The sequence below is a fragment of the Artemia franciscana genome, chromosome 11, assembly GCF_032884065.1.
Source record: "Artemia franciscana chromosome 11, ASM3288406v1, whole genome shotgun sequence".
Classification (NCBI taxonomy): Eukaryota; Metazoa; Arthropoda; class Branchiopoda; order Anostraca; family Artemiidae; genus Artemia; species Artemia franciscana.
This window is the reverse complement of record NC_088873.1, coordinates 26525630-26551013: the sequence shown is the minus strand read 5'-3', so window position 1 is coordinate 26551013 and position 25384 is coordinate 26525630. Positions and strand designations below refer to the sequence as shown.

At 35.4% G+C, this 25384-nt stretch overlaps 1 protein-coding gene across 1 annotated transcript in view; it reads right to left on the bottom strand.

Annotated features, from left to right (window-relative positions):
- The window catches only part of LOC136032581 (cilia- and flagella-associated protein 57-like), a 121053-nt gene that overhangs the window by 94255 nt on the left and 1414 nt on the right, over positions 1-25384 (bottom strand). Inside the window, exons 2-5 of the mRNA XM_065712851.1 lie at positions 17039-17306; positions 10914-11114; positions 5273-5593; positions 2508-2709 (exon numbers count right to left, since the gene is read on the bottom strand). Coding sequence (XP_065568923.1) covers positions 2508-2709; positions 5273-5593; positions 10914-11114; positions 17039-17306 — 992 coding nt within the window. The remainder of the gene's footprint in view (positions 1-2507; positions 2710-5272; positions 5594-10913; positions 11115-17038; positions 17307-25384) is intronic.

Below are 25384 nucleotides of genomic sequence, written 5' to 3'. Positions count from 1 at the left end.
GAGCGGCACAAATTGACTTGATAAAGTCGTTTTCCCCGATTCGACCATCTGAGGGGATGAAGGGAGAGGAAAAATTAGAAAAATTTAGGTATTTTTAACTTACGAGTGGGTGATCGGATCTTGATGAATTTCGATATTTAGAAGCACTTCGTGACTCAGCGCTGTTACTTTAAATCCCGACCGGCATTAAGCCTCTGATTTTCCTTTCAAAGCAATCTATTGATTCTTAGAATTTTGCTAGAGCTCATACCATATGAGCTCTTGACTTTTGGCTCTTCTGACCTCGTCACAAGTGCCATGTGAGCTCTTAGCTCTTGTTTTTATCTAATTTCTGAACGTTTTCGAATTAATACATGTTTTGATTTTGCTTTCCGCATATGAAAAATTAAAACGAAATTTGAACATTAATTTATTTCTTTGGCTAAATGGCTTTCTCATAAATTTGATCGGACTATTTTAAGAAAAAAAAGAGTGTGGGAGTAGGCTTAGTTACCCTCTTATTTTTGGTTATTTAAAAGGCAACTAGAACTTTTAATTTCTTACGAACGTTTTTATTAGTAAAAATATACACAACTGACGAATTAACTTACGTAACGAACTTCTATATTCGTATGTTTTTATTACTTATATGAGGGGCTTCACTCCCTCGTCAATACCTCGCTCTTTACACTAAAGCTAAAATTGTGTCCCAATTCCTTAAGAATGACCCCTGAATCACAAAGGCCGTAGAAAAAAATTGTTGAAATTTATAAAATTACTTCAGCGTAAAGAGCGAGGCATTACGAGGAGGTGAACCCCTCATATGTGTAATAATTTCTGTTCGTTTTAAGTTTTAATGCTGCTCCTTACTTTCAGTTGAAAAATTTTTCATATTTATTTTTTCATTATTTTTTTGAAAAATGCTAAAAATCCTGCGCCCCTATCATGGAAATTTTCTTCCCCAATTAAAAATTCCTCCATGGAAAGCTCTCCCCACATAACCCACTTCTCTCAAACCCTTCCCCCAACCAAAAAAAATCCTCCTTAAAGCCTCTGTACACGTCCCAATACCATTACTATATGTAAACACTGGTCAAAGTTTGTAACTTGCAGCCCTCCCACGAGGACTGTGGGGAAGTAAGTCGTCCCCAAAGATATAGTTCTTAGGTTTTTCAACTATGCTGAATAAATGACAATCTCATAATTTTAATCCAGTGACTTTGTGAAAAAATGAGCGTGGAAGGGGGCCAAGGTGCCCTCCAATTTTTTTGGACCCTTAAAAAGGACACTGGAACTTTTAATTTCCGTTAGAATGAGCCCTCTCGTTACATTCTAGAATCACTGTGTTGATACAATCACCCCTGGAAAAAAAAAGAAAAAAAACACGCATCCGTGATCTGTCTTGTGGCAAAAAATACAAAATTACACATTTTTGTAGATACAAGCTTGAAACTTCTGCTGTGGGATTCTCTGATACGCTGATTCTGATAACGTGATTTTCGTTAAGATTCTATGACTTTTAAGGGGTGTTTCACCCTATTTTCTAAAATAACGCAAACTTTCTCAGCCTCGTAACTTTTAACGGGTAAATCTAAACTTGAGGAAACTTATATATCATGATTAAAATGCAATTCTTTTGATGTAACTATTGTTATAAAAATTCCGTGCCTATTGAGCCGGTCAGTCCTTGCTACAGTTCGTTATCACAAACTGTTTGATAGGGCCTGCTTTAAATCCTATTGTTTTCATAGGACAGACGAGTGGAAGCTGAAAATATAGATTTTGGGAGGTATGTGCGAGTGGGATACGATAAACACGGGGTTTGAAACTAAAACCCTTTTGATTGAATTAATTTTTTTTTTCAGTATCACCTACCAAAGGCTACCTTGGGTTCAAACTTGTGCTTCGTAAGATTTTGCTACATATGTCGTATTTGCATGTTGGATGCACTTTAAACACTAAGTACCGATACGAACTTAAGACCTCACAACGACAAAATCAAAAGATATTATTAAAGAATGAGAATATAAAATTACATAGGAAGCAGATATGGCTAGGCTTTGTTCTCTTACTACGCAATACTTATTCTGAACATATTCAGTTTTAATTGTACAATTTTTTTTTTAATTCGCTTTCGCTGCTTTGCTGGCAATTTGAAACTATTTGTGTGTCTCCAAGGTGCGTCACTTCTCCAGAAATATGATGCACTTGTCGGATCATTTTTCCTGCATAGAAACCGGTTATGCGCTCTGATTTCACGTGATTTATTTTCGTTTGCTTTTGGTCTCTTAGCCAAATTCAATGCACATTTCCATTAATAAATATGGCCAAAGAAATTTAGTTTCAAGCTGAACTTTAGTTTTCATTTGAATTTCTTTTTGAGCTATCAAGAGCCCTTATCTTAATGAGGCGTTTGACTAGCAAACTGATTTTTAAAAACGGGGTAAAACAAGACACAAGAATAAGAAAACTAGTTTTCAAACTAATTGTTTCATTATTCAAATACGTGAGTAGGTTAGAAACGTTACCAAAAGGATGGAAGGATAGAGAAAACACATCTTCAGGGAAAGTTAGCTGAGACAAAAGAGATCCATTATCAAGATTCCACACGCTCAATGTCCCGTCTTTGCTACAGGTAGCAACCCAAGGCTTCCACGCACAGGTGCTAACTTGGATTACACTTGCTTTATGACCAGACACAGGCACCTCTTGAGAAGTTACAATACCACCCTATAAAAAGCAATGATTTAGTAGAAAAAGTGCAAAATATAGAAGAAGTAGGTATAGATTTTTTTTTTATTCTGAATTGAGAATTCAAATTTTATTATAGCAGAAAGAGCTGCAATTTTTCTGTTTCTTTTTTTCTAGTTTGAATGCTTATGCTCGATTGGCAAAGTTCAGTTGCCTCATATTCATTCTGTTTAAAACTCATTTTACTTGCATAAATTGATTTCTAAAAAGGGAGCTCCAGGAGGTGCAATTTTGAAATGTTTCTTCTGTTCCAGTATTCATTTCATTTCATCTGATATTTATTGTTCTGATGTCGAGAAAATGAATGGCAGAAGACTTCGTTGCTATCAATAAAATTTGTAACTTCTCTGTAGCTGTCGCTTTATCAAGGCAAGCGCCGAGTGGCGGTATGGTCAAGGTCGTGAGCGCAGTTTTTTTTTATCTAGCCTATGACATTAACTTATTCCGGTGCAACAAATGAACTTATAAATCAAGATTCTGACCGAGATCATATTCTTCCCCTAGATTATGGTCTTCTCACCATTTGACTGTTTCAAGCTGTGATTAATTCTTTTCATTTAACCACAGCTTAGATACCAATATACAGTTATGAAAACTCGATTTATTTTTGGGACACAGTGCGCGGTAGCGATGCTAGCGGCTGGAGACAGAAAATTGGTATTGGTTTCTAAATGGTAACAGGAAATTGCTATTGGTATCTAAGCTGTGGATGCAACAAAACAAAATTGAGCTCCCACCTATGGTGTTGTAGTACCATCTACACGTCGGAGCGCAGGATTGGAGGAGGTGCCAAGTTCAGAGCTCTGTACCAAAAGCTTCTCATGGGCAAGATAGAAGTTTTCATAGCTGTAGTTGTATCTAAGCTGTGTCATTCGACAACAATGATTGTTCTATTTCAATCTTTATCAACTGACCGTCAGTTTACAGGCATCCAAGGAATCGTCGTCGTTAGGAGGCCGACAATGTTTGAACAACCAAGGATCTAGCAAGGATTTTTATTTCTTCTGTCTAGGTTTCGCGATGCTGACAAATAACAAATCTTAAAGGTGCGGACCCCAAGATTATAGCAGGATAAACGCTTGGAAAGGGAGCTTGGATAAACATTAGATGCAATTTCTCCACTGCTCGACTGATTCGTAAATATTTAAGTTTAGTTTTTAAAGTTTTAGTTTAATTAAACTAAAGCTACGTGAGAGGGAAGGGCTTTTGGTTTCATTTAAGGAGTGTTGTCATGGAGTACGAAAAAGGATCATTAAATTTTAGTTTTTTAAACATTAGAATTTAAATTGCAAATACTGCAGAATATTAGAAAAAATACGACATTGATTTGTGCAACAATGATAAAAGATCTCAACAATTTTGGTTGCATAGGGTTCTGACTAGAGACTTGAGCTGGAAATAGCTAAGTTAATTGTTAAGAATTAAAATAAACAAAATCATTATGACGCTCTGGGCTTTTGCTAGAATACTCTGTAGTCGTGCAAATCAAAATCAAGCGATCACGTAAATTTGTGATCGGTGCTGAATTTGCCAAGGAATATTTTGATTAAATTTAAGTAGAATATGCACATAGAAGATTTATATTAAAATGAGTCATTTGTATAATTTGCACTATCTTTATAATTCTTGCTCAAGATACTAGAGGTAAGTGTGTAGCTCAAAATTGTCATTCCTGGCTCATAATATGGTATCACAAGCTTTAAAAAATTCTTAAACACTAAATTGGATAGAAATCAAAAATTCTATGTGGAATACTTAACTCTATTTGATTCTGTACTGTCCCCAAATCATTAAAAAAAAATCCAAAATGATGAAAGCGGAATCAAAAGTTCACTGAGCACCAATCATTTATGTTTATGAAATTGTTGAGAGAGGTGGTTGAAAGATTATCAGGTCCCAGTGCTTTGCTATTACATCGACCTAAATCTTTGCGCGATCTTTATCTTACCAAGACACAAAATATTCCCCTTTCTACAAAAAGGGTGTAGAATAACCCTTCATTAAATTACTCATTTCTACATTTCCAGACCCTTGCCCCTAAGGCTGCGCAAATTGCCTCACCTCACTGCTGGAAAAAACTTTTTTCTAAGCTTTTTATTTTCTGTAGTTAAATGTACTATCTGAAAATTTCATCCAGTACAAATGTTAGGACGGTGGGTCAGAAAAGGCGGTTGAGGTCCCTCTGATCGGTTTAGCCACTTAAAAAGGGCGCATCAACTTTTAGTTTGCCATCAAATGATCTGTTTATCATCCTACTCTCTGTCATCGTCCATTTTATTTGACGAGGCATCAAATAAAAATACACAGGAGACGCATCACTCTATTATTTTGAGACTTGAGAAGGACTTATGCAGGCTTGATTGTCTTCCATTTTATGTACATGGCTTGATTGTCTTCCATTTTATGTACATGGCTCTACAAATTTCAATAAATAGGGGCATTACTACCCATTATCACCCACTGCAGCTCACCTTTTAATGTTTCGATTTAATGTATTAAAGTCGATAAAACGCTAATACCTCTAAACTGAAAAAGTATTTACCTTGACAAGGGCAAGATTTTTCAAATTAGCGGTCCAGAACCTTCCATCGACGCAGACAACAAGTGACGCACTATTGGGACTCACGGCAATCCCATATCGGTTATAATTGCTTCCAAATTCAGATCCTTCTAGTTTAATTTCACAGAGCTTGCGATAGCTCAAGCCAGCTTTGTCTATAGCTTCTAGCACAACAACAAAATAATTTCCTAATAAGCAACAGAATCCAACTTCGGAATGGGGAGAGATTGCATTAACTGGCCCGGTTACATTTTGTGTTTTGGATGTAAAGTCACTTATTCGAATTTCGGCTCGGACTTCTCCCTACAGGAAAGAGAATAATCATTTTGAGAATCAGTTACACTATTATGACCATGGACATTACAAATATTTAGAAATTATACTATTACAAATACTTATTACAAATACTAAGTACTACAAATACTTAGAACTCCACACAAAAAATAGATATGAATCAGCCATCTGAAAACCCGATTTTCATTGGCTATGTTGAAACGCAGTTTTCTTAAATTCCAATTGACTGATTTAACTTTTCGTTGTTTCTGTAAGAATGTCAAATGGAAACACGAAAATTGAACTAAAGTATCTTCTAGAAAATCATATCAAAATATTGCTAAATTATTGCTTATATTCGAAGAGCGTCTTGGGAAATTGCCTTGGCACTGTAATGCCTCATAATACGTCAAAACCTTTTACGAAGTTGAATTAAAAAAAAAGTTTTTCAACTAAAAGTAAGGAGCAGCACTAAAACTTGAAACAAACAGAAATTATTCCTTACATGAAGGGGTTTCCCCCTCCTCAGTCCCTCGCTCTTCATACAAATGTTGTTTAGCACTTTTTTAAAACCTTTTTAATTCTAATTAAATAGCCCTTGTGTCTTAGGAGTCCGTCATAAAGAACTGGAAAAAAACCTCAAACTTTAACGTAGAGAGTGAGGTACTTAGGAGTGGGCAACTCCCCCAAACAAGGAACAAATTCTGTTCATTTCAAGTTTTAATGTTTCCCCTTAATTTCAGACGAAAAACTTTTTTTTTTTAAATTTAATTCCTAGTCATTTTTCAAATAAGGCCTACAAACGCCGTTCCACTCTATGAAAATTTTCCTACCACCATATAAATTTCATCTTCCGAAGTAAAATAAACCCCTTCCTCGGAAAACTCTCCCCAGACAATTCAATACTCGCTGAAAATTCCCCTGGAAATTTTCTTGCGGACGATTACTACTACAAATACTGCTAACAACTCACCGCAGCACCAAGCTGCCTGAGGCCAACACAGCTACGTACACTCCTCCTCCATTTCAATCTATTAAAGGTCTTCCTTTTTACACCCTCCCAGGAAGATCACATTTCCTTTAGATCATCATATATGACGTCCTCCCACTCATAACGAGGACGACCTCCTTTCGGTTTAGCTTTTGGTTTAGTTGGTTAGAAGAATGCGACAGTTTTAGGTAGGTAGGTAAGTTTTATTTTATCCACAATACAAACATAAATAAAAATGACAAGACTAATAAACTATTGCAGCAAAAAGAAAGTCCTTAGGACTTGTGCTGCAATTTCATATTATGATTTACGTCTTATAAATAAATATCTAAACATAACATCTCATGATTAACCACCTAGCCTATCTTATATATAAAAAACAACAAAACATACACATGAACAAAATGCAACAAAACAATCCTATTAAATATTATTTACCGGTATTCAGCCCCCACCCCACACCAAGAAACTGCAAAAAAGACAGCAAAAACCTCCTGCCCTTCAAAATCAATTAGTTAAATAAATGTTTTCAATTTATTTTTAAACCCATATAAAGTGACAGACTCCCTGATGCCAGCTGGCAGACTATTCCAAACAGAAGGCCCCAGATCACGAACCTCATGTGATGATCTAACTGTTTTTCTTTGTTCATGGCTTAAAAGTTGTGAATTTCTTGTATCATAATTATGGTACTCCTGATTCATGGAAAAATAATCATGAAAATACTCAGGGCAGATATGTTTCATGTTCTGGAACACAAAAGTTGATGCCTGGTAGTCACGAATCTGACCAACATTTAAAACATTACACCGGGAAAAGCTAGCAATAGTTTGGATTCAACCTGCTCTTTTATGTCCGCAATCAATCGAATGCTTTTATTTTGCAAAATCTGGATCCTTTTATATATTAGAAAAGAAATTGCTAGCCTAATGAACACAACCATAATCCATATAAGGATGAACAAGGGAAAAATAAATGATTTTTAAAATCTTGAATGGAAAAGTTTTTTTTTACATGTCTCAAAATTCCTAGACCCCTAGCCATTTTAGCACCAATAACACTACAATGCTTTTTCCAACTAATATTATTATCTAAATAAAACCCCAAATACCTAATTTCAAAAACTTGTTAAATGGGTAAATGTCCAAAAAAATGTTATTATTATCATTAAGTAACCTACTTGTTCTACTAAAGATACTGTAATTTGTTTTAGATGCGTTAACTGCTAGGGAACTACCTACTGTAAAACTGTGCAAACGTTCAAGTGCTAAATTAGCCTTATATGCAACCTGCACCAAACAACTACCAATTACTGTTATCGCAGTGTCGTCTGCGAAAGAGGTCAGCGCTTCAACTCCAACATGTGAAGCCAACGAATTAACATAAATAAGATAAAGTAGAGGTCCCAGCACGGAACCTTGAGGCACTCCACACTTAACACCGAACTCTCTGCTTAATATATCTGATAAAGCAACTTTGATAGTCCGACCATGCAAATACAATGAAAATCTCTTTACACAAGTACTACCTAACCCAAGCCCACTTAGTCTACTTAGAAGAGTATTAAAATCAACAGTGTCAAAAGTCTTACGGAAATCTACAAAAACAGTTAAAGGAACCATATTATTTTCAAGCGTATTATCAACAAAACTTAAAAGATGGTGTACTGCATGACTAGTGGAATGTTTACTTCTGAAACCAAACTGTCCATTATACAAAATTTTCTTCGAATCCAAAAAAAATCATACAACCGTTTATAAATCACTTTTTCATAAATTTTACTAAATAAAGGTAAAATGGAAATTGGTCGCCAATTACAGGAGTCTGAGGGGGTCCCCACCTTTATGTAAAGGTATGATTTTAGACCGTTTCAGTTCAAACGGGAAATTTCCTTTAACCATTGAGAGATTAATTAAATGCACCAGTACCGGCAAAAGATACACCGACACATAATTAAAAGCCTTTAGGTTCAATCCATCTACACCAGAAGAATTTGATTTAAGGCTACAAACAATTTTTTCAACTTCTTCTACATTACATGGTACAAATTCAAACCCATTCAGCATGCTTGAAGGATTTGTGTTAATGTTGACGGCACAACCACCTCTAGACACTTCATCTGTATAACACTACCAATTTTTGAAAAATAATCACCCATGTAATTTGCTATATCCAATTTATCATGAATAATTCCATTACTAGTTTTTAAATCGGTTATACAGATATTTTTTTTCACATCCTATCACTTCACGGACAATTCCCCAAGTATCTTTTATATTACCTTCCTTAATCTTCAAACGGTTTAAATAATACTCATTTTTTGCATTTATTTTTGAATTATTTACATAATTTCTCAACTCTTTAAACTCATTTAAAATTACTTCAGATGGAGTATCAAGATATTGACAATACAACTTATTTCTTTGGCTTATTAAACTCAAAATTTCATCATTAATCCACGGCTTTCTCGGTTTAGCTTTCTTGCAATTAATTTCATTCAATGGGCAATTTTTCTCAAACACAGGGTAAAGAATATCTGAAAAAATATTAAAAGCTTTTGAAGCATCATCCTGTTCATTGTAAACCACCTCCCATTCCAACGAACTAACTTCATTTTTAAATTTAACCAGATTAACTTCCTTCATATCACGCCGAAGAATCTTATTTTTCCTTTTAGTTTTACAATGTGATAACTTCTGCAACAAACAAAGAAGCGGTAAGTGGTCCGAACCGGAATGGATTAATCCCCCGGGGTTAGGAAACATGGAATTAGGCAGAATAGAATTTATTTATAGAGGTAAGATGGATGAGGTACATAGGCAGGAATTCGGATTCATGATGGCTAGGAGAGTTTCATAGTATTGGCTAGATTGGGAGATTATTAATAATACAATTCTAGTTGCTCATTGTAGGACAAAAAAGTGGAAGCTATCTGTCACAGTGGTATAATCTCCTGTAGAACAAACTTAAGAAAAGAGAGGTAACAGTGAAGAATTGTAAATATAGTTACAGGAAAAACGGACAAGATCCCAAATAGAAATATGGTAATCTACTAGAAGATTACCAAGACTGGTACAAACAGAGAATGATTGCATTTAGGCTTAGGCAAGAGGAAGGGAAATAGCAATGATAACACACTGCTATAATTTAGTAAGTATAAGAATATATTTTTAACCAATACGAGAGTTTGTGATGAAATAGCCCAGGAGTTAAAATGATGCTCACAGGGTTGTAAGAAGGCTGAATGTGCTGATTAGTTTATCATAAACCGAAACCGTATGGTGACACAGAGGATTACAGGTAACACTGGACTAAGGTTCAATCCCAGCTGCCGCAAGACTTGGACTTGGATAGAGATCCTACATTAGTATTTACAAATAATTAAAGAAGGAGAAGATTATAAATTAAAATGTGGCGAGCGATTTCTCCTTCAATTTCTGAAGAAGAAAATCGAATCAATCTCGGATCGGATCATCTTTCTTCGATAAAAAATAAAAGAACGATGCAGAATACTGTCGAATACTGATATTAAAGATCACTACTTAGTAGTGTCTAGAGTCAATTTGAAGCTTAAAAACAAGAAAAAGTAACTATCTTCCGGGTGGTTACGACGTTGATAGGCTCCATAAGAATTTCAAAGAAATACTAAATTTGCTGTTGGATACGAAACTGGAGAATTTAGAATTTGACAATGCAGAGGATGGATGGGATGATATTAAGAAAATAGTTGGCAAAGTAACAGACGATGTCTTAGGGATGAAAATTAGAAAAACACCCGTGAATACCAGCGCAAACACTTAAAGTTTAGTGGAAAAGAGAAAGAGTTTGAATAAAATGCTTCGTAGTAATGCATCTTACAAAATAACATTAGGAACAATAAACTAAAAAAAAAAGGGAAGTAGAAAAGCCATTAAAGCATGGTTTAAAAAGACATGAAATGGAGACTATGGATAAAAATGCTGAGGTAATGATTGATGCAGCCTTACGGCAAAATATTAAGATACAACATCGACACACAAAAAAAACTGAAAGGAAGTAGTCAGTCTGACTTTGTCCCAGTTAAAATAGGAATAGAGTTTCAATTAGCGGTATGAAAGGTGTATTAGAACATTGATTTTCTGAGGAAGAGTTAGAGACCTCAGACTCTCGCCCTTTCACCAAAAGCTCACTTCTTTGTAACTAGTCTTCGTGACTAAAGGGATAAAAAATGATAAGGTATCAGGTTTTGATAGAGTGGTAAATGAGTTTCTGTAATTTGGTACCAAAACATCTATAGACCCCGAGGTACATGGTTATGCTCAATATTGCGCCTTTTTAACAAGGAAGTACGAAAAACAAAATTTCAACTAAACCAGGCACCTTATCAACAACGAAGACAAATCCAGTTTTTGTTCCAAGAATGTACCTATATGGTGATATCCAGACATGACAAACGATATCCTTTGGGATAAGCTTCGGTAGTTCAGTGGATTTCAGATTTGTTCCGCACAAAGTCAATATTCGCAGCTGTCCGTCACTTATGATCGATATAGCTGTAGCATCTAATGGATTAAAGTAGACCTGTAAGTGAAATAAGCTTACTACGAGTTGACAAAGATGCTCCTTACAAAAAGTTCCCCACCAAGTAACGTTTCCACTCGAATAAAACTCATGTATATTTTAATAGTCTTGCTTTTTTTAGTGGCAAATGTCATTTTTAGTATTTTGCTTTCAATATCCAAAGCATATTAAACTTAGTATAAACGTGCTAACCAAGAGTGTCCAAGGTTGCAGATATTTTTGGCCGACAGCTTCACTTTTTCGGTCAAAAAGTACTTTTTGGTAACAATAAAACTCAAAGCTGTCAAAGATGTTTTAACCTTCGATGCACTTTTAACCATAAAAATAAGCAGGGATATTGCAAACACAGGACCCAGTCTGAATTTTTTATTCAAGTTGGTTTTCAAGGATTCCCTGAAAAATCTTTTAAATATACCCTCAGGCGTATCTATTATATTTGGATGTTCTTCAGAAACAAAGGTGCGTAAGTTTAGGACTGATTGTCCCCAAACACTTTGACTCTTAAAAAGGGCACTAGAAATTTCGAGTTACAATCGAATGAGTTCCTTTTAAAGTTTCTACAACAACACCTTCTGTACGAAGTATCTTGGTTAAAAAAAATACATTGTGCACGCTTCGCTCTTTACTTAAGCAGCGCTATTGCAGGGTCTATGAAATGGCTTAATAAATGAAAATCATTTTAATCAGTGTAATTCATTAATGCTGTTGCAATAGAATCTTTTTGCGCAAAAATAAAAAATACTTCTGCTTTTTCTTAGCTAGAACTAAAGAATGAACACCAGAAAATCATGCAGCAGAATCACTCAAATATGACATCATATCCCAGGTAAATAACTTTTCAAAAATACGTCGATTATATAATCTTGTCGAAAATACTTGCGTTATATCATTTTGTATCTGAATCAAGCAGCAGAGCAAATCAAATATAACATCAAATCCCAGAGAAGCAAATTTTGCGTGTGTTATATTAGTAACATTTTCTCAGTTGTGCTTAATACAGCCCTATCCCGGTTTACCATTGGAATTGCTAACCCTTCATATCTCCTCTATCTGTGCCAATACAGCCTATCCCGGTATGCTATTGAAGTTACTAGTCTCTCAAGTCTTGTCTTTGAAATAGTAACGTTTCATGGAAACATCGCATGCCAAAGAATATTGTAACACTATGGTAAGAGCCCCATAATGTAAACATCGTATCTGAGCTTACTGATAACACTGCTTGCCCAGTTTATTGTGTCAATGAAACAATCTAATGATCCCATCTGTTGAGCTTCACGTGACAATTGGTATAAAAGTTTGATGGAGAGTTACTTAATATTACAGTTCCACATTTACATTTGATTAGTTTACATTGGTTCAAGTTCAAAAAACGTTCAATTAAATAAAAATTAGTTGGTTTACACTATTGAAGCATGAAGGAGTTGACAGTGATCATATGAAGACAAGAGCCCCCAATGTAGCGGTTAAAACTAGAAACTATTATCGATTAACGTTTGAGTGGGATGAGATATTTGGAAGATATGTTTTTTGAGTAAATTTAAGTTGGAAAAACAATTATGTCTTTTGGCGAATGTGAATATAATTCATACATCCAGACTACTACATGAATTGAATGTAATCATGAAGCACACTGAGGACAACGGATTGACTAACCTCGTGAAAAAGAGCGAAAATGCATATATATTATTCTGTTATTACAGTTCTGACAATAAACATGTTTTATAATGATTTGTTTTTATGTTAGATATTTTAGCTGATCGTTTATTCCTCTTCCTAGGGTACCAATAGGTGTTTAAAGTGAGCAAAAAGTAGACAGAATTTTCATTCTTTGATTTTGTTAGTTCAGTCTATTATCGGCAGTGGGGGTGCCACGGACAAAAATGGATCGGATTGAGAAACAAAAATCATGTGGAATCTCACGACATTAGAAAATTTTTAATGTAAATGATCAATTTCAGGAATTATCACTGCAAAGAGAAGATTTTCTCACAAGATGCTTGACGATAACATGGAAAAGGATTCTTCACCTTTAGATTGTTGTACGAGGCTTTTAACTGGTGGGCCAAATGCATTTACTTAATTTATTGACAAACTAACGGAAACAAAACAAAGCGATATTGTGAATTTGCTTTTAAACACTACCTAAAAAATTCAAGTTTCCATGTAAACGGTTTGTAACTCTCAAACTAGAGCATACTCATGCTCCAATTGTCACAATGGAAAGTGCAATCAATGGGAAAACACATAATCTGGTATAATTGGAAAAATCCTAAGCGTGATTTCAGTTTATTTCTAGAAGACTATTATCGTCGTGGATTTAATTTGTTTTGAGAAGAAGAATTTGGAACACGTTTAAATTGTCAAAACTACAAGATGGCATGATTCCTACCTCATCATTGTCAGGACAATGGTGGTTATGATTGTAAACCTGCTGATTTTTATTTGGGTGTTACAGAAACAGATCCTTCGTATAAAACTACCGCGTGTGACATTACTTCAAATAAGCAAATTGAAAAATGTGAGTTTTACAATATGGATCAAAATAGTATCATTGACTTCAAAAATACAATAAAAGTGAAGTTATATTATATTGTAGAAAATGTGACCCTGACTTTGCAAGCCGAGATCGGTACAAGTTGAATTTCAATGATCTGCTATCACTAATTGTTGTCGATGACCCCCTCGATGACCACAAATCGAAAAGATGGTAGACCAAGAGGAGAATAAATTCTATGTGTTATGCATTTTGAAAGATGCGTAGCCAAATATTCTATTAACGCTACTACCAACACTGATAATGATATTGCTGGCACTAAGAACATTTTCAAGGAAATCCGAGGATATGCAATAGGATTTGTATTTGGACATGCATGGATCCATGTTAAATACATCAATTATTTGATCTGTGTTCATGGTGCCAAGTCTGACAGAACACAACCGTCGGGGGTAATATCCCAATTTGTTTCAAATTGATTTAGTGAGATTAATGCTACAATTTCCGTCAATGGTTATGCAAAGGTACGCTCTGGACATACAGTGTCCATTCGGACAAGACTCTTATCTTGAGTACCAGACAAGTCCAACACAATGATACCTGAGCTTTTTGCAAACATTGTACCATTTATATCATTTTCAAATAGCTGTGAATCTTGATCAAGAGAATGCATTGTGAATTGATATAGGATCCTATAGGATTTATCAAAGGATAATTGAAGAGAGGAATCCCATTTACTTTATACATAAGAGAGGAAAGTCCAGACATTCCAAATTTGTCTGGGGAATTTGTCCATGGTACTATGCCACTAGCCCTATATACGAATTTCAATGCAAATTTTGAAGGAATTTCACCATTTATACATGTAGAGTCGGCATAAGTACTTGAAGAATGACAATGTGTCGTTGATTTGTGACCTTGGGAGGATCGAGCAGGTTGGTGTAATTTCCACTGGCTCTTAATTTTTCAATTGCCAAAGTAACAGAGCTCACAGCCTGTTGTTTTCCTAAATGAAGCATTGCCGAAGCTTGATTGACATTTGCATCGGTTGCTGCGTTATTTGTTTTTTTCAAAATTGAATTTGGTGGAGCGAGGTGTAATTTTATGTCAATCTTAACATTGGAGGCGTCCATAGAGGTATATTAATGTTTGTGATTTAGTTTAACAACTAAATGATACTCCTTGGTTACCACCCAAGTGAGTTCACGATCAGTATCAAAATTTTATCAATAATCATAGCCCATCGACTAACCTCTCAGTTTCCTATAGGACATTAAAATCATCAATATAAATTGTACATAGCTTGCATAGTTTAATAGATCGTTGCTAGTACTCGCCAGTGTTTCATTTATGTAGACACACACTTGTCCAAACAAGTTGTTTAGTACACAAATTTAATTAAAAAATTTCATCGGTAGCTCATCGGTAGAAAATTCATCCGATTGTCACACTTTTTCCTCACCAAAACTTTCAAATCAATAAATATGGACGATAAATGTACGAAGTAGTCTTCCTTGGAATAAACTTAAAAATGAATGTTTTCAGAGAGTGGTTTTTGGGGGTAGAAATTTTCATAGTTGCCATTTTTACACTGACATCTACACTTTCTGCATTGAAAAGATTTGGAGATGAGGTGAGTGTGGGATAGGATTCCTTGTAGGATAGATACGTAATTTTAATCTTGGAAAAGATATCCTTTTTCCATCGAACAATTTTTTTCTTGTTTTTTTTTCCTTGACAAGAGTGATGTCTTTCGTTTCTGACCTGAGTAGAGATTGTTGAGTGATTAGGTTTTTCTTGACCTATTTAAACCTTTTCCACTTTGTCGTGATTTTAATCACTCGCTAGGGGACCATGCACTGGATCTGAGAGTTTGTGAGACACTTTCTATACAATCTTTGCATGTCCCCCAATCGTGTAGTGTATAAGATGCAAAGTCCACTGCAACTGAAGTAATAAATATTTTAGCCAGGGGCAGAGCAGAGCAAAGCTACTTAGCAAACCATCTTCCAAGACCACATCCCGAAATTAACGAAATACATTTGTAACAGTCCATTACGTGACGCAGTTGTCGTGTTTTGAGAGTAGTAACATTGCAATCAATATCAGAACAAACAAATGTTTTTTTCTATTAGCCGTCTCGTTATTGAATGAGTTGAAAATGGCGTACCATCACAACCACGCCTTCTGTTGCTGCTGAAGGATACTCTAATTCACTTCTTAATGTTAACCGGCAGAGTTCCAAACGAACTCATTGCAGGAACATATTTAAGATGCTCTATATTGTAGTGATTAACATGTTCGTGGGTATATTTTTCGTTCAAGAACACTTGGGAGGGAGAAATTGATATAGCCAACTCCCGATGTCTCAACAAAGGATACATAAAGAAATATATAGCTGTCTGAGGAGAAACTGGTTAAATACTCTGGAAAAATAACATGGTCCAACCCACTGGCGGCACCAGTGCTTTTACCATTGATTAAAATTCTGTTTAAAACTAAGAATATCTCCTATGTTATCGTTGAGATGAATATTTTCATTATCAGTGGGAAAGCTAATGTGAATCTTGCCTGGAATCCACCGGTCTTATGAGCAGACATTCGTCTATTGATTACACTACACAAAATATTAATACTACCAAATTCTTTATATTTTAATGTGACATATGGGTACAGATCAAAGTTAAGTGATTTTATCCATTCTTTGGTTATTGGATACATGGACCAATTGGTTGGTCTAATTTTTATCTCGTATGGACGTTTTATTTCAGTATATCATTCGCATTTTTGAGAAAAGAATTGATATTGCAGAAGATATTGCATCTTCCTGTGAAATAAGTCCTTGAACAGATCTCAACGTTGTTTCAGCGTTCCGCTAGCAGCATAGAAAAAAAAACACCAATTAAAAAGAGGACAGAAAAGACTAACAGAAAAACAGCAGCGAAAGAAACCCAGATTGAAGAATAATAAAAGAAGCAAACGAAATTCCTAGATGGGATGAAAAGGCCCTAAAAATAATAACTCACTCAAGAATGAGGAGAATTAGAGTACTGATTGTTACAATTAGTGATGACTGACTCGGAAGGGATAGGAGTAGGTAATAAAGCTTTATTCTCAAACCCGTAGTTCATAAATAAATGCCTCAGTTTATTTACGCGTCAGAAAAGTCTTAAAATTATACTGGTTAACTGACATTGGTAAAGGACGGTTTAGGATCATTAGCAGACTTTGTATCCTTGACTCAACAAATATAATGTGGTTTCAAATGTAGGCTTTTATTTATTAATAGCTAGCTTTTCGATTAACTGAAAAGTAAAAAAAAGAATACGAAAACAATTTGCTACATTTAAGGTTTGATCTTTATACTTTATTAAAACCAACTGTAAGGAAAAAAAACAGAAGAAGAGGACTTTCATGTAAAAAGTAATACCTCTGAAATAAAACAAGAGTTAAAATTAATTCTCAAATCCATTGTTAATAGCAGAGAGTTGTTTTCCCAAGCTACAATCGCCAATTGACCTCCTTGATCTTTGGCAAGAATAGCCAGGAGTACTGAATCGTGGGAAAATGAAACTGAACTCAGATGCTGTGTTTGAAATAAATCAAAGTTGTGAATCTGCTTTTTCCTCTTCAGACTTCCATTTTCGTATATAATTATTTTCTCTATTTCCTCAGACTCCACTACTGCTAAGAGATCTCTGCAATAAAATAAGTGAAATTAAATTAATAGACCACATCTATTTTAGACAGATGTATTTTAAAAAGATGAAAAAGCCGTCGAAACTGTGAAAGAACCGACATATCTATATATATAAAAATAAGTTGTCTGTCTGTGTGTCTGTCTGTCAGGTGACGTCATGTTTCTGTGTCGACTGACGTCATGAAGTTAGTTGTCGTCATTTTTGCTATGACGGTGACGTCATTAAAGATATTTAAGACATATATGTTCAGGTAGAAATCTATTAATGTTTAAGTTTAAAATGACTGATGAACTTACAATGGCAAAAGCCGATGAAGATGCTCAAAGAGTCTATGCCAAAAAACTTGCTGCTGGTAGAGAAAGTCAGAAAAGAAAGCGTGCCGAGGAATCAAAAGAACAGCAAGGAAACAGGCTTGAGGCTAAAGAACGCAAAACCGCGCAGTTAGATGAAGATCCACCTGGACAGCGAGAGTCAAAACATATCAAAACTGAAAATGATAGCGATGATGATTGGGTTTGGGATTTTGACTTGGATAAGGTCATCAATGCCTACCAGATTTTAGTTAAAAAAACAAAGGTTCGGCGATACGTATTTCATAGTGAAGCCAGTCAGTCGACGGCCAACCTACCATCTTCAAAGAAACCACGATAGGAAGACTCTACACCGTTCACCCCAATCAACATGAATGCTTCTTTCTACGCCTGCTTTTGGTGAGTGTACCCGGTCCGACATCCTTTGAGTATTTGAGAACTGTTAACGGTACTATAAATGACACTTACCGTAATGCATGCCAAGCTCTGAATTTATTGGAGAATGACCAACACTGAGATAACTGCATCAATGACGCGTGCGAAACGTCAACCCCAAGTCAAATTCGTGCATTGTTTGGCATCATTTTATTGTCGTCATTTTTGCTATGACGGTGACGTCATTAAAGATATTTAAGACATATATGTTAACGTAGAAATCTATTAATGTTTAAGTTTAAAATGACTGATGAACTTACAATGTCAAAAGCCGATGAAGATGCTCAAAGAGTCTATGCCAAAAAACTTGCTGCTGATAGAGAAAGTCAGAAAGGAAAGCGTGCTGAGGAATCAAAAGAACAGCAAGGAAACAGGCTTGAGGCTAAAGAACGCAAAACCGCGCAGTTAGATCAAGATCCACATGGACAGCGAGAGTCAAAACATATCAAAACTGAAAATGATAGCGATGATGATTGGGTTTTGGATTTTGACTTGGATAAGGTCATCAATGCCTACCAGATTTTAGTTAAAAAACAAAGGTTCGGCGATATGTATTTTATAGTGAAGCCAGTCAGTCGACGGCCAACCTACCATCTTCAAAGATACCACGATAGGAAGACTCTACACCGTTCACCCCAATCAACATGAATGCTTCTTTCTACGCCTGCTTTTGGTGAATGTACCCGGTCCGACATCCTTTGAGTATTTGAGAACTGTAAACGGTACTATACATGACACTTACCGTAGTGCATGCCAAGCTCTGAATTTATTGGAGAATGACCAACTCTGGGATAACTGCATCAATGACGCGTACGAAACGTCAACCCCAAGTCAAATTCGTGCATTGTTTGGCATCATTTTAACAACTTGCTCTCCATCAGCTCCTACAGAGTTATGGGAAAAATATAAGTCAAAAATGTCCGAAGATATACTCCATCGAAAACAGTTAGAGACGTCAGATATGACTTTTGATTTTACATCAGAAATTTATAACTACACTTTAGTTATTATAGAAGATTTGTGCGTACGTATGGCAAACAAACCTCTTCTGGGAATGCCTTCACCTAACCGTATCGCTGCTGTTTCGACATGTGTAGAATTGGATCGTGAACAAAGTTATAGTACGAGTGATCTATTGTCGTATGTACAAAATAACATTTCCAAGTTAAAGTCGGAACGAAAAGACATTTATGATACGATAATGCATTGTGTCGATAACAACGTTGGAGAAATTTTCTTTTTGGATGCGCCAGGAGGTACTGGTAAAACGTTTGTGATAAAACTGATTCTGGCATCAGTTCGATCAAAAAATAATACAGCGTTGGCAATTGCGTTGTCCGGAATAGCCGCAACATTGCTGCCTGGTGGAAGAACTGCTCATTCCGCTTTGAAATTGATTCTGAATTTGCATTCTACAGAAACTCCCACGTGCAATATTTCCAAATCATCTGGGATGGGTAAAGTATTGCAGCAATGCAAACTTATTATTTGGGATGAGTGCACAATGGCACACAAAAAATCGCTCGAGGCTCTGGATCAATGCTTCAAAGATTTGAGAGGGAAGTCGAAACCCTTTGGCAGCACATTAATATTGCTTGCGGGAGATTTCAGGCAAACATTATCTATAATACCTAGATCAACTCCTGCAGACGAAATGAATGCTTGCCTGAAAAATTCTAATTTATGGGCAGACGTAAAAATATTAAAATTAACTACAAATATGCGTGTCCGATTGCAAAACGATGACTCTGGCCAAACATTTTCAGATCAATTGCTGGCAATTGGAAACAGAATCAGTTTTATCACAAACGTTTTACCAGTACCTCCTGGCGCATCCAAAAAGAAAATTTCTCCAACGTTGTTATCAACACAATGGATTATCGTATCATAAATGCATTCAATTCAGAATTTCTATCACTGATGAAGTACAATTGTAAAAATTTATGATTCTCGCCTGAGAATGGCACGCTTTCTGTTCTTTCTCCCCCCGCGCGCGTAAGTCGTTACGCGCCATATTAGTTACGCGCCATTGTAGTTGTGTCCCTGTGTCCCACCTGTGAATAGAGATAGATATAAATATATGTTTTTAACTACGTAAAACATGCGAATATACAACATTCTTCGCTGTCCCATTGTCTGTGCATATAAATAGATTGTCAGGTTTACTGACTCTTGAACATGCAACATATAATTGTCCATGGGAAAAACAATCCGTATTCAGATCTATACCTCATTATTCTAATGATGTGTCCCTGTCGTCATTTATATTCCCTGTGTCCCGGTCGTCATTTGTGTCCCGGTGTCCCAGTTTGTAATTTCTCTTTGAGTGTCCCGGTCGTCATTTATATTCCCTGTGTCCCGGTCGTCATTTGTGTCCCGGTCTGTAATTTCTATTCGAACAATCCCTGTGTCCCGGTCGTCATTTATATATCCCGCCTGTGCCCCCGGCGTCCCCGTTGTAGTTGTGTCCCTGTGTCCCGGTCGTCATTTATATTCCCTGTGTCCCGGTCGTGATTTGTGTCCGGGTGTCCCAGTCTGTAATTTCTCTTTGAGGTTCCCGGTCGTCACTTATATTCCCTCTGTCTCGGTCTAATGACGTCACCGTCAAAGCAAAAATGACGACAACTAATTTCATGACGTCAGTCAACACAGAAACATGACGTCACCTGATCCACAGACAGACAGACAGACAACTTATTTTTATATAGATAGATATAGAAGATAAGATATATATATATATATATATATATATATATATATATATATATATATATATATATATATATATATATATATATATATATATATATATATATATATATATATATATATATATATATATATATATATATATATATATATATATATATATATATGGAATCTTCTAAATTCACCATAATAAGAAAGAAAGAAAAAAAAGGAAAGAAAAGAAAAAAATGAATAAAAAAAAAGTAATAATACAGGAGCAGCAAATACGCATCATATCCATGCTTTGGGGTTACGGTCACCAAATTTTCCTTTAAAATCACTAAAATTTTCTATCTTCTTCAGATCATTACCCAAATTATTCATTAATTTATACCCTTTATCATAAAAGAAAACATGGACCTGGCAGCCACTATAGGTGGAGTGTCATAGTCATTCTTACCCTTATTTTTTCGTTATGTATATTCTATTGGCTACAAAGAGATCATTTTTTTGCCATTAGCAGAGATGAAATTTTGGTTTGAGTGGAGGCTCGAGCGAAGCTCGAGCCGATCTGGAACTATTGATAAGTTATAGAGAGAGTCTCCCTGTATCAGAGTCCATATTGTGGCACATTCGCCTCAAAACAGATAATACAGTCCATATCTAATGAACGGTTATTACAGAAAAGGAATATGGAGGATTATGAACTGCTATACCTTACTACACAGTGTCAAATTAGCTATGAGGGGTTGGGTATTGATCAATCGCTTTTGGGGTATATAGCCTTAAGTTTAGAAAAAAAATTCATGTGAATAGCGGCACATTCATATGCATTTACAGAACAAATTACAGCATTTTTCCCCAGGAGAAATCGTACTGTTTTCGGTATCTATGCCGTAGGTGAAACTATACAACCGAATAGCTAAAGCAAAAGGTATGGTACAAGCGACTGGGAGAATGACATTGAATCGCAAACGAAAATGCTGCACAAAAAAAAACTGTGGTTAAAAGACAAATCAAAATTACAATGGAATGCAGGAACGCGTTGTTCTAGTGTCGATCAATAGGAAATAAGTGAAATTAATGCTGAGATTGTCGATCACCTCCCGGGAGAATATAAATACTATAAAGGTTATCTACTGTGAAGGACAAACAGTAAGGAGAGACTGAATTTGCGCCGAAATTTAATGAATCTGAACAGCTAAAGCAAAATAGATAGAAAGATTGTCTGAGATAATGATGAATTAAAATGAAACACCATGAGATCTGCGGTTAGAAGACGTACGACAAAAAGTGTCACAAAGAATCACAAATCCAATACTGGACAAAGATTTTTGCTGTTAGAAGACAAGCTACAGTAAGGGTCACAACAGATCGTAGACGAAAAACGTGCAAAACAAAACCTGCAGTTAGAAGAGAAGAAACAGTGAAAACCAGAAGAATCCCTGGAGTATATAAATCCTTTAAAATGTATGATTTTTTGAAAGATAAACAGTAAGGAGAAAATGTATGTAAAATGAATGATACTGTGAAAAATAAACTTGAAGAAGGAATTGAATCATTGCCAGATTTTCTTTCTTAGCAGAAACTGCTGATTTGCCACCTCATGGCTCAAGACTAATGAATAACACCATAATTATGCTAGTGTTAAATCTGAGAATCAAATATAGACAAGCCTGCCGTGTGTCCACAGCAATACCGAGCAATGCTACAGGTTGTAAGTAATATGTCTTGGTATTTTATACTTAGCCGTGCTATACAAAGACCAGAACGTCAGTTGCACTTTACGTCAAACAAATACATTTGAAACGATTTCTCCTTTGTAGCTATAATAAGTACAAAATTGCTGAGACTAACAGGAGAGAATATTAATAAAGGCCTTATTAAACTGTCAATATGCAATTCATTGGATCTTTTCCGTACTTTGGATTAATATGATCGTTTTTCTTCTTGTTTTTTGTTGTTGATGCTATGACAAATAGAAACTACCAGCTAAAAAGACAGAACTGTTTTCCGTAAAGAACAAATTACATTCTGCCTTTTACAAGGCATAGGGGACGTTAACCCTACTCCTTTTTGTGGTAGTTTATGATCGTTTTTAGTCGAACCATATTATTTAGTGTAATTCCCGTTCATTTTGGGTTTTACTTACTTATTGATTGTGAGTTACATTCGTTTTACATTTGACTCTACTGCTGCTCTCTTAGGTTTAATCTATCTCTTTACTTTTCTTCGAAAAAAGACTTCTTCGACGGAGAGTATTTAAATTAATTTTAAGTAAAAAATAATTTCCAACTATGTAAGGAAACTGTTCCAATGAATAATTGATTCATATACCCCTGAAATACAATATTTCAGATAATAGTTAGCCCTTCATGAGTTTTTTTTTAAACACAGGTTGTATGATACAAAAGGGATAAATATAAAATTATATCGATAAAATTTGTATCGATTAAACAAAACAGTAGTAAAACTCTTTATCTTTGATGCCTAGATAAGCCCACCCCTTAAATATGATAATAAGGAAAATTTATAAAAATTTTACCTGTTAAGACTAAATGAAAAGTATATAATCTTGCTCTGACTGCTTTTAGGGACAATAAACCTTTGGGATTTATCAGCAAGGTTGTAGAATATTAAAGACGAGCCTGCTATATAACAAAAGAGGTCAGTATCAGCGAACTGAACTCTACACTGAGTTGTGTTGCACGCCGTTAAGAAGTATGCGAGGTTTAAACTTATATCCTTCATATTGAATGTTTGTATAGTAAAATGTTTACTGGTTACCATGGTTAATCAAGAAAAAGTCAATTCAGGAAAATAATAGATGGATACGTTCCCAGAGCTGGACTTGTGACACTAGTCAGAAACGCCAGATTTTTCGATGGTAGAAAATAGAAGATTCGACTGTGACAATTCAAAATGCGGTCTGTGCAATATTTTATTATACTGTGCCTTTGGAACCATCGCAGCTGGGATTGATATTTCACAAGTAGGCCTATACCATTGCTCCCTTTACCTCACTTCGCTCTTCCAGTGAATTTGGAAGCTAGGCCAACACTGGTCAGTTTCTAAAGCAAAAAAATTTTGCTAACTTCTAATTGCAAATAAAATTAACCTGGACGTAGTGATTCCTAAGAATCGTTTATTAAAAAAAAAATGGTTATGAGGATTATTCTTTGTCCAGTACTTAGGATTACTTACGAATTTTACATTTATTTTTAATCTTGGTTTACCTTATATCTTGCTGGGTTGGCCTCTACTTTGTTTTTTCCGTTCTTTTGTCTCCATCTTGTTCTGCCCCTTGCTTTCTTGATGGGTTGTTATTTTTGTCTGAAGAAACATTATTAGATGTTTTAATTTTATCTTTATGTTCAATGTATTAAACTAAAACATCGATCTCTGCTCTCTGTTAGCTAAAGTAGAAATTTTCTTATAACTATCGTATTAATAAAGATTTACCTAACCTTACCTCTACGCGTAATTATATTTTTTGCAATCTAAACACATAAAAAACAAGGGCTTTGTTCAAATCGATCGAACAAATATAACAGCCGCTAGATTTTAAAACTTAGTAAAGCTACAAACTCTTTTGACAGTAACCTGATATTTATACTTTCTCTCAACCAGAAAGAAAGTTGAGAAATGTAGAAAAGAACAAAAGAAAGTAGTCTTTTAAATAGTATTTTAAAGAGCGCATACCTCTTAGCATGAATTTCAAGAATTTTTAAAGGCACTCTCACCAGAAACTTAAAACATTAAAGCCACCTCTTCTCTTGGCAGAACAGAATGGTACTTAACCCTGCAATTCCTTCAATAGGCAGAAATCAACGTGCTAGATCTATAGCTACCAATAATGTCCAAACATTCTGTTGATAGGTCACGAACATACTTTTGGGTTGCATTGGGGCCATCTCCCTAGCACTTTCACGGATTAGTTTCCAATGTGAGGTAACCTTTTTTTTAAATACATAACATACCCCTTGCCAAGTTACCATAATACCTTTTCCTAGGTCTTCAAGGAATGCGTCTGCCAGAAAAACTTTGTTACAAGGTAGTTTTAGGCAAGTCCAATTCCTGCATTCCATGTACGTGACCAGGTCACCTTAATTGCTGTAGTCACGCTATCTTAAAAAATTGTAGCCTGCAGGATTAGTTACTCTCAGAAATCTTCCTTTGAGACTTTGTCTTCGCCTCATGGATCGAATTCTATGTTTGCCCTCGATTATGTATCCAAAAGTTCATAGACTTTCATAGACACAGCGTTCATAGACAAAAGGCGTCATAAAGAAATCGGGAAGTAATTTTTCAGCTACATAAAAAGGCGCTTGCTTTTTAAGAGGGGAGCCACTCGTTGAAACTTGCGTTTTTCAAGGAAAGTTCTCGTTTTGTTTCATCGCAGTAGGAACGGTTTGATGATGATAGGCTCCCAAGGCACACAAATTTTGTTACCAGTTTGAATTCTTTGACACTTCCTACGACACAAACAGAATACGAAGTTCGAGTCTTTTGTGTTGTGCCTGACTTTTGTCTTCTTTGGGTTTTTTATCTTGTACTCGCCAAGAACTTTTTTACACCTGACCTTGAAATTTTATATAAAAATCGCAAGAAATTTGAATTTTGATTGCGATCTAAAAAAAA